The sequence below is a fragment of the Panthera tigris genome, chromosome A2, assembly GCF_018350195.1.
Source record: "Panthera tigris isolate Pti1 chromosome A2, P.tigris_Pti1_mat1.1, whole genome shotgun sequence".
Lineage (NCBI taxonomy): Eukaryota > Metazoa > Chordata > Mammalia > Carnivora > Felidae > Panthera > Panthera tigris.
This window is the reverse complement of record NC_056661.1, coordinates 4,882,546-4,897,825: the sequence shown is the minus strand read 5'-3', so window position 1 is coordinate 4,897,825 and position 15,280 is coordinate 4,882,546. Positions and strand designations below refer to the sequence as shown.

General features: G+C 54.7%; 1 protein-coding gene across 1 annotated transcript in view; it reads left to right on the top strand.

Annotated features, from left to right (window-relative positions):
• Positions 1–3,479: 3,479 nt before the first annotated feature.
• LOC102968326 (complement C3-like) overlaps positions 3,480–15,280 on the top strand; it is a 39,960-nt gene continuing 28,159 nt past the window's right edge. The window contains exons 1-17 of the mRNA XM_042977955.1: positions 3,480–3,591; positions 3,983–4,175; positions 4,576–4,738; positions 4,835–4,905; positions 6,652–6,746; positions 6,827–6,909; positions 6,992–7,082; positions 7,357–7,459; positions 7,551–7,677; positions 9,171–9,286; positions 9,392–9,538; positions 9,935–10,144; positions 10,262–10,468; positions 10,794–10,952; positions 11,257–11,386; positions 11,661–11,732; positions 11,892–12,089. Of these exons, the coding sequence (XP_042833889.1) occupies positions 3,515–3,591; positions 3,983–4,175; positions 4,576–4,738; positions 4,835–4,905; positions 6,652–6,746; positions 6,827–6,909; positions 6,992–7,082; positions 7,357–7,459; positions 7,551–7,677; positions 9,171–9,286; positions 9,392–9,538; positions 9,935–10,144; positions 10,262–10,468; positions 10,794–10,952; positions 11,257–11,386; positions 11,661–11,732; positions 11,892–12,089 (2,242 nt within the window). The 5' untranslated portion in view covers positions 3,480–3,514. The remainder of the gene's footprint in view (positions 3,592–3,982; positions 4,176–4,575; positions 4,739–4,834; positions 4,906–6,651; positions 6,747–6,826; positions 6,910–6,991; positions 7,083–7,356; positions 7,460–7,550; positions 7,678–9,170; positions 9,287–9,391; positions 9,539–9,934; positions 10,145–10,261; positions 10,469–10,793; positions 10,953–11,256; positions 11,387–11,660; positions 11,733–11,891; positions 12,090–15,280) is intronic.

The following is a 15,280-nucleotide window of genomic DNA, read 5'->3' as shown; positions in this document are numbered from 1 at the left end:
AGTCCCCTGTTGCTGTAGAGTAGATGAGTTGAAAGGAGTGATTCTGCAGCAGGGAGGCCACAGACCACAGGGGTGCGGACAACAGACAGATGGACTGGGACAGTGAGTGCAGGGGAGAGGGAGGACGCTGGGGGACGGCTTGGAGGACGGGCAGGGCTGTCAGCGAAACAAGGTGAGGAAGAGAAGCAGGTGTTGGAAACAATAAACATACAGTCCATGTGCAGTGAGGCCTCACCACGTGCAGGGCACCAGGCTGAGCCTCTGCCTGCCCCATGCCACTGGCTTGTCACCCAATGCTCAGAGGGACATTCATGACTGTGAATGTCCAGCCTGCCCCTGCATCCTCCAGGGTGGGAGTCCCTGATGCTCAGGCCTCTCCTGAGCTTGAGTCAGGGGTGCAGGGGAGTGGGGGAAGCAGCCATGGGGCAGATCAAATCCAGCCAGGCCAAGTTTACCTTCCAGTTAATGAGTAATGAGTAGGGGGAGAAGGGGAGGCCTGGGCTGCATGGTGGGGGAGGGGCCCAGGCCATGGGTCCTGGAGGGAAAATCTCAGAAAGCAGTGTAGCAAGGACCCCATCCTGGAAGTGGGGGGCCAGGAGGGGAGGGGCAGTCCCCGCTGTTCCCAGGCCTGGCACCGACTCAAGGGTGAGGGTGGGGGTGCAGCAGGGAAATCACTGCACTCAAGGGGGTTGGGGGGAGAGGGGTGCCAAGGCTCCCCCCACCCAGGAATCCTCCCCCTTCCTTCCCCTTCTTCTCCTTCCTCCAGCTGGGGTGCCAGACGAAACTCAGGACACCAGTTCAACTGGAATCGGGGACACATAGCCAATACTGTGTTAGGGTTAAGTGCCTTCCAGAGACCCCACTTAGCCTCAACCCAGGCAGCCTGGCCCTCCCGCTCTCCATAGCTGGAATGTTGGGCAGGGCACGCCAGCTAACGGGAATCCCATCCTCCAGGCCTCCTCCTCTCTCTCCCCTTCTGGCTTCTCTTGCCTGCCATCCCTCTCCCACACTGCTGGGCACAAATGCACATTCCCCAGGATGAAGCTTCCAAGAATCCCTTCCTTCTCCCAGGCCCACCTCTGCTTCTGCCTTCACCCCTCTGGTCACTTGCTGGAGGTTGGGGCCAGGACCCTTTGCAGACCTCTTAATCTGAAGCATCAGCACCTTTGTCAAAACAGCAGCAACTATCATCAATCCCATTGTTCAGATGGATTAACTGAGGCTCTGGGAAAGCCAGAACCAAGCCTTGCTGGGAGGCACAGGCCAGTAGGAATACCTTCCCAAGACAGTCAAAGCAGAAACCCTGAATGTTTAGGGCTATAATGCAACCAGGAAATGGGGTGCGGGAGGAAAATGGGAGTAATTGAGATTTGGGGGATCCTAGGAGGTACCCCAACCCCTGTTTCAGAAGTTGAATCTCAGTTCTGGATAGTAAGCAGGTGCTTGCACCCTCCCTCTCCCAAAGAAGGGGTGACGCAATCAAGGCAGACAGGGTCCAGGTTTGTTCTGTGTCTGCACACCTCCCCCAACTCCAGGCATGGAGCCTAGGCCAGGAAAGGCACATGGTTTACAGGAAATCAGAGCTGGGTTCCCCATTAACCCCTTCCTTGGGACTTTGGAAACCAGGCCTTCGGAGATCAGGATCCCCCACCCACTTACCTGTTGCCTCCTGTGCCCTGGACTCCACACACCCCTTCCCCCAGATGCACAACCTTGCTGGGAATCCAACAGGCACACATCAAATAACACTGAGGCAAAAACGCAAAGCTTTGCCAACATGCTGTCGTGGTGAGACAGTGGGGAAATCCAGCAATTTCCTGCAAGGCCAGCAAGTATGTAAATCAATACAATCACGGAGGGAAATACAGCCATATCTTGCAGGATTATTAATGCAAGTAGCTCTTGGTCCAGGGTCATGTCCTTTCGTGGCAATGACAACTGTGACGTGAGTGCTATTACAACCTCCTCTGACGGGGGAAACTGAGGCTCAGCGTGGCTATTAATCAAGTGCCAAAGTATACCTCTAAGTGTCAGAGCTGGAAAGTGATGCAGGTCAAGACCACTCACTGTATCCGGGGAAGTCTGTCCACGCAGAAGAGGCGGGTCGCTTTCACACAATGTAATAGGAGGCAGTTGCCTTTAACAACAAGGAAGCTCTCTGGGCACTGATATTAAACGATCTCTGAGGGATACTGTTTACGAAAAAGGCAAGGCGTAACCCAGGGAGACCAGGAAGAATAGCAGGCAGAGAAGACTGGTAATTTGCTTTTAAAACTTGCGAGCATTCAAAATGCATATCTCTGGAAGGAAACAAGGGATTTGGTTTCACTGTGGCATCTGAGACCTGAATGGTTGGGAACGGGAACAGGAGGCAAATTGCCTTTTCCCTGTACATCTACGTGGACCCTTTAGGTGTTGAACCATAGGAAGATATTAGCTATTCATAAAAAATTAAATACAGATGGAATAATAATAATTTTAATAATATTAATGATAATACTGTAACGTTAAGACAAAAAAAAAGCTAGCAATGGGAAATTGCCTCACTGATGAGGAAAGTTTTTTTTTAACGATTATAGTCTCTCAGGCATCCTGACAAGGGTACATGAAGGGAGCTCCAGGTTCCACCTGTATTAAAATACATGCTCATTGCAGGGCCGGGGTGGCTCAGTTGGTTCAGTTAAGCCTCCGACTTCAGCTCGGGTCATGATCTAGTATTTGTGAGTTCAAGCCCTGCATTGGGCTCTGTGCTGACAGCTCAGAGCCTGGAGCCTGAGCTTCAGATTCTGTGTCTCTGTCTCTCTCTGCCCCTCCCCCTGCTCTGTCTCTGTCATGCAAAAATAAACAAATATTTTTAAAAATACATGCTCACTGGGAGAGTGAGCTTCTACACATACTTCAAAGCCCAGCTGAAATGTCCCCTCCTCTCAGAAGTCTTTCCTGACCCTCCACAAAGCAGAGTTCTTCTCCATTGGGAAGACACACCGTAGGGCCAGGAGTCTCTGTCCTGGACCTTGTCCCCCAGCCTGACCACACCATGGAGGAGGGACTCCAGCTACCAGCATAGACATGAACCCAAAGGAAGGCATTGGTTAACAAACGCATGGCCAGAAACTGACTGGGCGCCAGGCCCAGATACCTGGGGTGGGGAGCTCTCTGGCCCTCAGTGTTCCTCCACCGCTAAGTAGGTGCAACAGGGAAAGGTCCCTGTTTACCAACTGACCTTGACCCTGAGGGAGACCTTGGCAGGGGGGAGGTGTGTCCATCTTGCTGGAGGACATGCCCTTGGGTTAGTTACCCCAGGACACACTGGCCCCAGGGATTGAAAAACTTAGGAAATGGTATTGAGAAATCTGGGGCAGCTCCAGGAAGGGGGAAGCCACGGGAGCTGCGGGCTGGGCTGAGGTTGCAGGGGGGAGGCGGGAGCCAGATAAAAGGCAGCCTCCAGCAGCCTCTGCTCATTCCCTCCCAGTCCGCTTCCTCCGTCCCTCTGTCCCTCCACCATCCCTGCACCATGGGGCCTGCCTCAGGCCCCAGCCTGCTGCTGCTGCTGCTGCTTACCGCCCTGCCCCTGGCACCGGGGGACCCCATGTGAGTGGTCATGACCCTTCTCCAAACCGGGCTACTTGTGAGGTGGGGGTGGGGTTCAGGTCCTAGTAGAATCCAGGGCGCACGTGGGTGTCTGTGGAGGCAGGGGTCAGCGGGTTGGGATGTGAATGGACTTGGGCTGCCTGTGAGCTCATGATTTCATGAGCTGGGGGTTCATGGCACTCGGGTTACAATGGGAGGCGGATGTTTCTAGAAGCAGGGGTCTGCAGGTTTGGGTGCCTGTGGTGTGTTCAGTGATTCCGTGGCTGCGGAATCACTTGGAGGCCTGGAGATCTGACTTCACAGGATTTGGGGGCTTCGTGATATGTGGGTGAGGGTTGGAACCGTGGTCCCTAGAACGGCAGCTCCATCCCGTGTTCCACCCGACCTGCAGGTTCTCCATGATCACCCCCAACATCCTGCGGCTGGGAAACGAGGAGAAGGTGCTGCTGGAGGCCCATGACTATGGAGGGAACCTTGCAGTCACAGTCAGCGTCTACGATTTCCCTGCCAAGAAGCAAAGGATGTTCAGCGAGACCATTGCTCTGATCAGGGAGACTGACCACATGGGCACAGTCAACATCAATGTGTGTGCACCTGCTGGAGCCCCTCCCACCTGTCTAAGTCTCCTCCCTGTTTTGAGCAGTTCCCACTTTGGAGCCCCTCCTCTCTCTGAGAATTCTCCTTCAATTAGCTTCTTCTATCCTGAGCCCCTAGCTTTGAGCCCCTCTCCTAAGTGAGGTCCTCTGAGCCCCTTGTCTAATTCCCCCTACTCTTCCCCCTTTCTGATCCCTACCCATCTTAGACCCTTGCTCCCTCCCCTACTACCCTTCCGCTCCCAACCTGGGCACACCAGGGAGACCGGAGTGGTGGACAGGTGCTATTGGCAGGAAGGGCAGGCAGGTGTGGACCCCACTGAAAGCCTGGGGCTGAATGTGGGCAAGGGGCCAGGAGGCAACATCTCAATTATTCTCTGGCTATGCCTAGATCCCAGCCACCCAGGAATTAACATCAGGGAAGGAGAAAAAATTCGTGACTGTCCAGGCAGACTTTGGGGGCACCGTGGTGGAGAACGTAGTGCTGGTCAGCTTTCAGAGCGGGTACATCTTCATCCAGACTGACAAGCCCATCTACACCCCAGGCTCCACGGGTAAGGGGCTGGGCAGCAGCTGAGGACCCAGGGGCCAGATTGTGGGGAGGGGCGTGGCCTCACTCACCACCTCCTTTCTTTCCCACCATCTTCCAGTCCTCTATCGGATCTTCACGGTCAACAATGACCTACTGCCTATGGGCCGGGCCGTTGTCATCAGCATCCAGGTATCAGCCAGCTGGGGACCCACACACACCCCAGGCAAGACTCAGGGAGAGACAAAGAGATTGAGACAGAGAAAGAGACTCCGGAAAGGGCAAGACTGCAGAGGCCAAAAGGCAAAGAAATGTGTAGAGCCTTGAACACAGAAAGAGCCCTGGACACAGGGCAGAGATCCAGGGATACCAGGCTCACTGATGATTCTGCCCATGGATTCTGGCTCCAGGCAAATCTCTGGGGACCATGTCACTCTGGACAGGTCACTTCAACTTCCTGGGCCTCGGTTTTCTCAGCTGAAGATTGAGATGACAGATAAAAACTCTCTGTAGCCCAATCCGCCTCCTGCTGCCAGGGGGTAGCCTTGAGCACCCAACTCATGTCCCACCCTCCTCCACCCAGAGCCCTCCAGGAGCTCCCACCTCCTTGGGGTAAAAGCCTAAGTCCTCCCAGCACTCCCCAAGGCCCTGCAAGACTTGCCCTGTCCCCTACCTGTCCTCCTCTCCTCCTCTCCTCCCCATCTTCCCCTCACTCACTCTGCTCCAGCCACATGGGCCTTATTGCTGTCCCTCCAACTGCCATAAAGAGCCAGCCCTAGGACCTTTGCACAGGCTGTTCCCCCACTACTCACAAAACGCTCTTCCTCCAAATACCCACATAGCTTGCCCCATCACATCATTCAAGTCTCTGCTCAAATGTCACCGATGGCACAATTTTACAGGGAAGCCTCTCTGAGGACCTGTAAAATTGCAGACACCCTCTCCAACTCACACACACACACACACACACACACACTCCACTGGTCTCCCTTCCTGTCATCTCCTTTAGGCATCCTATAAATTGAATGTATTCATTTGCTCATTGCCCGCTCCCTAGACCTCCACAGAACCTAAATTCCAGACAGGATGGGTGCTTGGCATACAGTAATTTCATTACAATTTTCTGGGCTAAGGCAGGAAAGGGGTGGGGGGGAGGGGGAATGGAAGGAGGAAGTGAAGGACAGAGGGAAGAGGTAGGTCGTTCTCAGAGGATCGTCATGAGTATTTCTTGCAATCACACAAAGGTAACAGGGACCAGGTCCTGACAGCCACAAGCTGACTGTGGGGATCGGTGGGATTTGTGGGGAACGGAGAACACACACCTCTAACGGTAGAGCCTCTGCCCAGTTCCAGTCAAATGTCGCTATGTGCCAACAGGAACCCGTATCCACGGTTATCCCAATTTCCAAGAGAAGCCAGAAAGCCAGATTTTTACATGATGTCTCCTGGTGTTTAGTTATTTGCAACGAATGACATACTGTGTGTTAGGCTGAACCACACGACTTTGTATTCTTGTAGGTCAAAGAGTCGAAGGTAGGCAATGCTGTGTGACTTAGCGCCCATAGGATGCTTACCACAGGGTCCCGCACAAAGTAGGTGATAAATGCTAGTTACTATCGGTATTCAGACAGCCGCCGACGAGAGTGAGCTCCAGCTTACATGAATCATGTGCCAAGCCAGTGAGGTAGGGGCTATGTTCCTCTCCTTTTTCTAGCTGGGCACATTGAGCACAGAGACATCAAGTAATTTGCCCAAGGTGACACAGCGCATAATTGGGAGAGTGGGCATTTGAACCCAGGCTGACTGACTCAAGTCCATGTTCATAACCACTGCCCCAGTAGTCATGACACACAGAGAGTGTCCAGACACAGAGAGGAGGAAGAGAGCCTAGGGGCTAAGCCAGGTCTCTGAAGAGACACGCCCTCCCTGTCTCCACAGACCCCCGACAATGTTCTCATCAAGAAGGACTCCCTGTCTTCTCAGAACCAGGTTGGCATCCTGTCCCTGTCTTGGAACATCCCGGAGCTGGTCAAGTATGTCAAGCCCTCCTAGAGGGGGTTCCCTATGCCAAGGGAGGGCGTCTGGCTGGCTCACTCACCTGCTTTCCCCACAGTACAGGGCAGTGGAAGATAGAAGCCCACTATGAAGATGCCCCGCAGCAGGTATTCTCTGCTGAGTTCGAGGTGAAGGAGTACGGTAAGAGGAGGAAGGAGTCAGGGTGGGGGCCCCAAGTGCCAGGCCCAGTGCTGACAGCCTACTGGTGCCGTCTCGCCCCCAGTGCTGCCCAGTTTTGAGGTCCAAGTGGAGCCTACAGAGAAATTCTACTACATTGATGACCCACAGGGCCTGGAGGTCACCATCACGGCCAGGTGAGGGGCTAGGAATGGGGCCAGGCGGGAGGGGAGGGGAGGGCGGCCAGGTGAGGGCTAGATGACGGGCCAGGTTGGCGGCAGGGGTGGAGCCAGGTAGGGGCTGGTAAGGGAACCCGGGTGCGGTGTGGCCAGGTGTGGGACCAGGTGGGCGCTGACTGAAGAACCAGATACTGGCCAGGTAAGCACCAGGCGAGGGACCAGGGGTCCGTGGAAGTTTGCAGGCAGGCTCGCCCTTCAGGAGAGGAGCATCTGAGACCCTCTTGCCTCTCAGGTTCTTGTATGGGAAGAATGTGGATGGAATAGCCTTCGTCATCTTTGGGGTCCAGGATGGTGACCAGAGGATTTCGCTGCCCCAGTCCCTCACCCGTGTTCAGGTGCTCTGCCCCTCTGAGCCTCCTCCACTTTGGACTTCCCCCTCCCTCACCTGCGCCCCTCCCCCTCTCTGAGCCTTCCTTCCTCCCCCAGGTCAATGATGGCAGTGGGGAGGCCAGGCTGGAACGAAAGGTCCTGCTGAGCGGGGTGGAACCCTCCGGAGCAGATGCCCTGGTGGGGAAGTCGTTGTACGTGTCTGTCACCGTTATCTTGCACTCAGGTGAGGCCTGGTCTGAGGAAAGGGACCCAAATGAGGGGGGAGGCCCAGTGTGCGGGCAGAGGCCCAGAATGGACGTGGAATGCAGTGTGACAGGGGAGAACCAGTCTGAAGGCAGAGGTCAAGTGTAAGAGAGGATATCCAAAGGAAAGTGATACCCAGTGAGACAAAGGAGGCCCATTCTGAGGGTGGGGGGAGCCCCAGAATGAAAGTGGGATCCACTCTGATAGAGGAGGCCCATTCTGAGTGGGGGAGGCCCAGTATGAATGTGGGATCCAGTCTGATAGCAGAGGCCCAATCTGATGGGGTGAGGCCAGAATGAAGGTGGGATCCATTCTGATAGTGAAGCCCAGTCTGATGGGGGAGGCCAGTAAGAAGGTGGGATCCAGTCTGACAGAGGAGGCCCAGTGAGGGGGGAGCCCAGAATAAAGGTGGGATCCAGTCTGATACAGGAGGCCCAGTCTGAGGGGGGAGGCCCAGTATGAATGTGGGATCCAGTCTGATAGAGGAGGCCCAATCTCATGGGGGGAAGCCAGAATGAAGCTGGGATCCAGTCTGACATGGGAGGCCCAGTCTGAGGGGGGAGGTCCAAAATGAAAGTGGGATCCAGTCTGATACAGGAGGCCCAACCTGAAGGGGGAGGCCCAGTAGAATGTGGGATCCAGTCTGATAGAGGAGGCCCAGTCTGAAGGGAGAGGCCAAGTGTAAGAGAGAATATCCAGAGTAAAGTGATATCCAGTTAGACAAAGGAGGCCCATTCTGAGGGTGGAGGGAGTCCCAGATGAAAGTGGGATCCAGTCTGAGAGGAGGCCCAGTCTGAGAGGGGAGGCCCAGTATGAAGGTTGGAACCAGTCTGTCAGAGGAGGACCAGTCTGAGGGAGGCCCAGTATGAAGGTGGGATCCAGTCTGATACAGGAGGCCTAGTGAGGGGGCAGGCCAGAATGAAGGTGGGATCCAGTCTGAGAGGAGGCCCAGTCTGAGAGGGGAGGCCCAGTATGAAGGTTGGAACCAGTCTGTCAGAGGAGGACCAGTCTGAGGGAGGCCCAGTATGAAGGTGGGATCCTGTCTGATACAGGAGGCCCAGTGAGGGGGCAGGCCAGAATGAAGGTGGGATCCAGTCTGACAGGGGAGCCCCAGTCTGAGGGGGAGGCCCAGAATGAATGTGGGATCCAGTCTGATAGACGAGGCCCAGTCTGAAGGGGGAGGCCCACTATGAAGGTGGGATCCAGTCTGATAGACGAGGCCCAGTCTCAGGGGGGAGGCCCAGTATGAAAGTGGGATCCAATCTGATAGAGGAGGCCCAGTCTGAGAGGGGAGGCCCAGTATGAAGGTGGGAAGCTGTCTGACAGAGGAGACCCAGTCTGATGGGGGAGGAACAGAATGAAGGTTCCAGCCAGTCTGATGGAGGAGGCCCAGTCTGAGGGAGGCCCAGTGTAAGGTGTGGTCCAACCCGGAGGGGTGGCCCAGGAACCTGCCCTCACGGCTGGCCCCCTCAGGCAGCGACATGGTGGAGGCGGAGCGCAGCGGGATCCCCATCGTGACCTCCCCCTACCAGATCCACTTCACCAAGACGTCCAAGTTCTTCAAACCAGGCATGCCCTTTGACCTCATGGTGAGACTGGGGGTAGGGCTGCCTCCCCCACCCTTCCCCTGAGCACCAGCCACGCCTCTGGGTCAACCTGAACGCCCTCCACCTGCCCCTGCACTGCACCCACAGGTGTTTGTGACGAACCCCGACGGCTCCCCAGCACGCAACATCCCCGTGGTGACCCAGTACTCCAAATCACGCTCCTTCACCCAGGAAGATGGCGTGGCCAAGCTGATCATCAACACACACAAAACCTTTAGGTCCCTGCCCATCACCGTGAGTCCTCGCCCACCTCTAGCCCCACTTCTGGGAGATAGGGGACTGTATTTGCAGGAAGGAACTCTGTCCTCTACCACAGTCATCCTGCCACGTGAGGAGTGGGGTCCTTTTATTATATCAGGGGATCCTGCCATTCACATAGAGTGTTCTCATCTGCATAGAGGGGATCTTATCTGCACCAGCAGTCTGGCCATCTGCATAGGTATATTATTATAAGGATCCTGTGATTACATCTGACCCACCTGGATAATCCAAAACAGACTCCCCATCCTCAGACCCTTAATCCCATTTGCACAGTCCCTCGGCCAGGGAAGGTACCGTATTCCCAGGTCCCAGGGATTAGGATGTGGACATCTTTGGGGGGCCAGAATTCATCCCCCTTTCCTCACCCAGGTAAGCACTAGGAAGGACGGTATCCCAGAGTCACGACAGACCAACAGGACTATGAACGCCCAACCCTACAGCACCATGAGTAATAACTACCTGCACATCTCTGTGCCTCGCGTGGAGCTCAAGCCAGGGGAAGATCTCAACGTCAACTTCCACCTGCGAATTGACCCCACCACCACCCAGGAGAACAATATCCGCTACTTCACCTACCTGGTCCGTGCCCTCCTAGGATCCCCAGACCCTCCTCCTTACTTCTGCAGCACCCCCAGTCCAGGGCCACCCCCCCTCGGACCTTGCTGATTCTTCCTTACACCAACCTGTCTCCCCCAGGTCATGAACAAAGGGAAGCTGTTGAAGGTGGAGCGTCAGACGCGGGAGTCCGGCCAGGACATGTACGTGCTGCCCCTGACCATCACTGAGGACTTCATTCCTTCCTTCCGCCTGGTGGCTTATTACACCTTCATTAACAACAATGGCCAGAGGGAGGTGGTGGCCGATTCCGTGTGGGTGGATGTCAAGGACTCCTGTGTGGGCAAGGTAAGCTTCCGGAGTCTTCCTCTGCACCCATCTTGGCACTCCCCGCCTGGCCAGTGCTCGCTCCGTCTCTGCCTCTCTCCAGCCTTCTGGGTGGGGTCCCCAACCGGGGCCCATCTTCTCCTTTTCCAGCTCCTTCTCTCCCCACCTCTGTTTCAGCCTCAGTATCTCCCTCCCTGCTGGCCTTTCTGCCTTCAGTCTGTCTGTCTCCAGGGTTGCCCCTTCCTGACCAGCACAGCACGGACACTGCCCTGGGCTGACTGCTGATGGAGACCCAGCCTGGCAGGGCTAACCCCTCACTCCCACCTCTGTGCCCCACCCCCAACAGCTGGTGGTGAAAAGTGGCAGGAAGGAAGAGAGGGTGTACATACCTGGCCAGCAGATGACCCTCAAGATTGAGGGTGACAGAGGAGCCCGAGTAGGGCTTGTGGCGGTGGACAAGGGCGTGTTCGTGCTGAACAAGAAGAATAAATTAACTCAGAGCAAGGTGCGCCCTATCCCGTTGGGGTGTGGCGGAGGCAAAGGGGTGGCTTGGGGCTGAGGCGCAGGTGGCGATCAGAAGGGAACCGGAAGTGGGGTTAGGCGTGGGCTGGACGGAGGCTGGGACGGACACAGACGTGGAGCGGAAGTGAAGGCCGCGGGTGGGAGCGTAGATGGAGGAGTCCGCGCTGGGGGTGGTTGGCGGAGGCTGTGCACACAGCTCTGAGAGGGGTCTGGGACCAGAACGCAGGGGTGGTCGGACATGTCAGCCTGGTGGTGGAGGCCTGCCCGCGACCCCTGCCCTCCCGCAGATCTGGAACATGGTGGAGAAGGCTGACATTGGCTGCACTCCAGGCAGCGGGAAGGATTATGCCGGCGTCTTCACGGACGCAGGGCTGGCCTTCCAGACCAACACAAACCTGCAGACCCCGGATAGGACAGGTGAGGGCCAGGGAGGGGTGGGGCCTCCACCCCAGATGCTGAGAGCAGGTGGAGGGCACTGTTCTGAGGTCCTCAGATGCTGAGAATAGGTGGGGGCCCTGGGTTCAAGTCCTGTCCCAGCCCCCACCTAGTGAATCACTGCCCGCTGAGCCTCAGTTTCCTCATCTGTCAAATGGGAGCAGCAACACCCCTCCCTCACGGCTACTGAGAGGAGGACATCGGGGACCCTCAGTTGACGCTTAACCCATCTTGTTCGCGTGTGCCCTCCCCTCAGATCCCGAGTGCCCCAAACCAGCTACCCGGCGCCGCCGCTCGGTGATGCTCACAGAGAAGAGGATGGACAAAGGTGGCCCCCCCCCTCCCCCCAAACCCTGCCCATCCGGGATCCAGCCCAGGAGGGAGGAGGGCAGGTCTGGGCCCTGGGGACGTCCTACCCGTGGTCCGCCCGAGCTCCTCCTGCTTTGAGACCCCAGCTGAGGCCCTGACCGGTGTCGTGTCCACGCAGCGGGTCAGTACCCGAAGGAGCTGCGCAAGTGCTGTGAACATGGCATGCGGGAGAACCCCATGAAGTTCTCGTGCGAGCGCAGGGCCCGGTTCATCCAGCACGAGGCCTCCTGTGTGAAGGCCTTCCTGGACTGTTGCAAATACATCACCCAGCTGAGGCTCAACCACACCCGTAGTGCCCACCTGGGATTGGCCCGGAGTGAGTCCACTTGCCTGTGGGCTGGCCAGAGTGGGGAGGCTGGGTCAGGGGGGGAGGGCCTGGTTTGAGGGAGGAGACCAACCAGAGTGGGGAGGCTTGGTCAGAGGGTGGAGGGCCTGTTCTGAGGGTGGAGGGGCTGGTCTAAGGGGCAGGCTCTGTGCCAGCCGGGAGGGCCTGGTTTGAGGGGGGAGGCCAGCCAGAATGCAGTGGCTGGATCAGAAGGGGGAGGGCCCGGTGTGAGGGGAGAGGCTGGCCAGACTGGGGAGGCTTGGTCCGAGGAGGGGAGGGCCTGGTCTGAGGGGGTAGGACCTGTCTGAGCGGGAAGGCCCAGTAGGGGGGAATACGTTCAGCCAGAGTTGGGAGGCTCAGTGAGAGAGGGGAGACCTGGTCTGATGAGGAAGGTTGTGGTCTGAGGGAGGAGGCCCAGCTAGAGTGGGGATGCTCCGTTAAGGAGGGGAGGCCTGGTCTGATGGAGGAGGGCCTGGTGGGAGAGGATAGGACCTGTCTGGGTGGGGAGGCCCTGTCAGAGGGAGGAGACCCAGCCAGAGTGCGGGGGGGGGGGGGGGCTTGCTAGAGGAGGGAGGACCAGTCTGATGGGGGAGGGCTTGGTCTGAGGGGGCAGGACCTGTCTGGGGAAGGAGGACCTATGTGAGAAGGGAAGGGGCCAGTCTGGGAGGAAGGATGCCTGTGTCTGAGCGGGGAGGTGGGCCTGTCTGAAGGGGGAGGATGCTTCTGTCTGAGATGCATTTTTAGCCTGCCTTTACCAAAGAAAACTCATTTATGTTGCTTTCCAAAGAGGTACCTAACTCAATGCCTAACAACATCTGTTGATTTGTTTTCATTCATTCATTCATTCATTCACTCATTCATTCATTCATTCACTCATTCATTCATTCAGTTCTGGATAAGACAAAACATGTGCACACTTGAAACTTTACATCTCGAGCCAAATAAATCTTAAGCCAAGAGAAATTTCTCTTCCAAGAAGCCCATTGAAAGCAGAACCAGAGTGGTCCCCACCACAAGGTGGCCCTGACAGAACTGGTGGGAATCCTACCTGCCATTTGCTCAGAGCCTTTGAGCCCAGTGAGGCCTGATGTCTGCTTTTTAAAAATGCTTTTTGATGTGTCTTATGTAGAGAAAGGCCTTTCTGCTAGGATGGGTGCAGTGGAAACCAAACCCACAGAGAGCCCCCCGCACCACGGGCAGCATGGCCCCTGTCGTGAGGGTCCCCCTGGCAGATTCCCTCTCGGCACACCCTGTCCAGATTGCTCTTTTTAACCCCTGTGTGCAGAGTGGTGCTTGCTGCACTGACCCTTCTCACTGGCCCTTTGAACACTTCTTCTGCACATCCCATCGTTTTCGTGGGGAACCAGAAACTGTGTCGTCCAAATTGGGCTCTGAGAACAAAGGCCAGTGTGAGCGGCTCTTGAAACCGAGGGAAGTTACCTTATCGACCACAGGATGAAAAGTCACAAAACAGAACCCCTTTGCTTAAAAACTAAGGAAGATGGGGAAACGCCATAGCGGCAGGCTGCCCGATCCAAGCAAACATAATCATTTTTTTTTTAAATCTTTAGACTCTCAAGCAGAAAAAGGAGAAATGGGCATAAAAACCTTTTATCCCTCCGAATCATTTGAGGCCGCACCATTGAGGCCCCTAATTAGCTCCGTGTGGAATTTCTAGAAGCAAAGATATTCTGCCACAAAACCTCAGCATAGTCATCAGAATTAGGACGTTAATGTTGACTTGTTACCACCACCAAAACCTCCAACCCCGTTCAAGCTGGCCAGTGGTTTCCCTTTGGTTTGGTCTGGTCTGGTTTGGTTTGGATCCTTTATAGGAAAAGGATCTGTGCAGGAGCAGACGTCGTATTTACTGGTGGGGTCTCCTTAGTGTCCTTGGATCTGCTCAACCCCTGGCAGCACAGCCGTCTTGAGTGACTTTCACATCCAGCTATTTGGGGGGCTGTCCCACGGTTTGGGTTGGCTCCTTGCTTCCTCGTAATGACATCCAGGTTTTGCATTTGGGGGCAGCACTGTCACAGGAGAGACACTATGGATTCTCAGTGCATCATGTCAGGAGCCCAAAGACATTGATTTGTCCCATTGTTGGTGCTGTGAGTCTTGATCACGTGATTAAGGCGCTGTCTGCTGGGTCTCTCCACTGTAAAGTTCCTCCTTATTCCTGGATAGTCCATTTCTAAACCTCTTTCTGCTATCAGATCAGGGCAAAATTTAAGCCAAGGGAAATTTTCCCCCAAATCAATTATTATGTAGCCCTTATGACAGCAGGTATGGATCCTTATATGGTAACACATACTTTTCATGTACACTCATATTTTTATTTTTTATTTTATTTATTTATTTATTTATTTATTTATTTATTTATTATATTTTTATTTATTTATTTATTTATTAGAACTGTGCAGTCACCTCTTAAAGGCAGACATCGCCAAAGGGGACACATATTTCTAAATTCTTTTAGCTGGAAAGCTAGCACTCCCTCCACCACCACCCCCCCAAAAAACACACAAAGATTCCCAACACACATGAGTAAAGGGCTGAATCTTCAGTCTGTGCAAATTATTCTAATCTAGGCTTGCTGCCTTCTGCTCCAGCGACCTACAGACTTTCTTTCTCAAAGAGGAAAACTAGACAAAAGTATCCCATAGGATATGGCTTACATATGCTCAGATGTTTTCTCCCCCAGCCTTATGGAACTTCTTTTTTTCCCCTATTGTCAAATTAGCTAATATACAGTGTAATCTTGGCTTCAGGAATAGATTCCCATGATTCATCACTTACATACAACCCCTCGTTGTCATCCCCAAAGTGCCTTCCTCAATGCCCATCACCCATTTCCTCCCCCCTCCTATCCCTGCCCCCATAAATCCCCAGTCTGTTCTCTGTATTTAAGAGTCTATTATGGTTTGCCTCCCTCTCTGTTTCTATCTTAATTTCCTTCCTTTCCCCTTTGGTCTTGTGTTAAGTTTCTCAAATTCCACATATGAATGAAGTCATATGATATATGTCTTTCTCTGACTGACTTATTTCGCTTAGCATAATACCTTCCAGTTCCATCCACATTGTTGCAAATGGCAAGATTTCATTCTTTTTCATTGATGAGTAGTATTCGATTGTATGTATGTGTGTGTGTGTTTGGGCTCTTTCCATAGTTTGGCTATTGT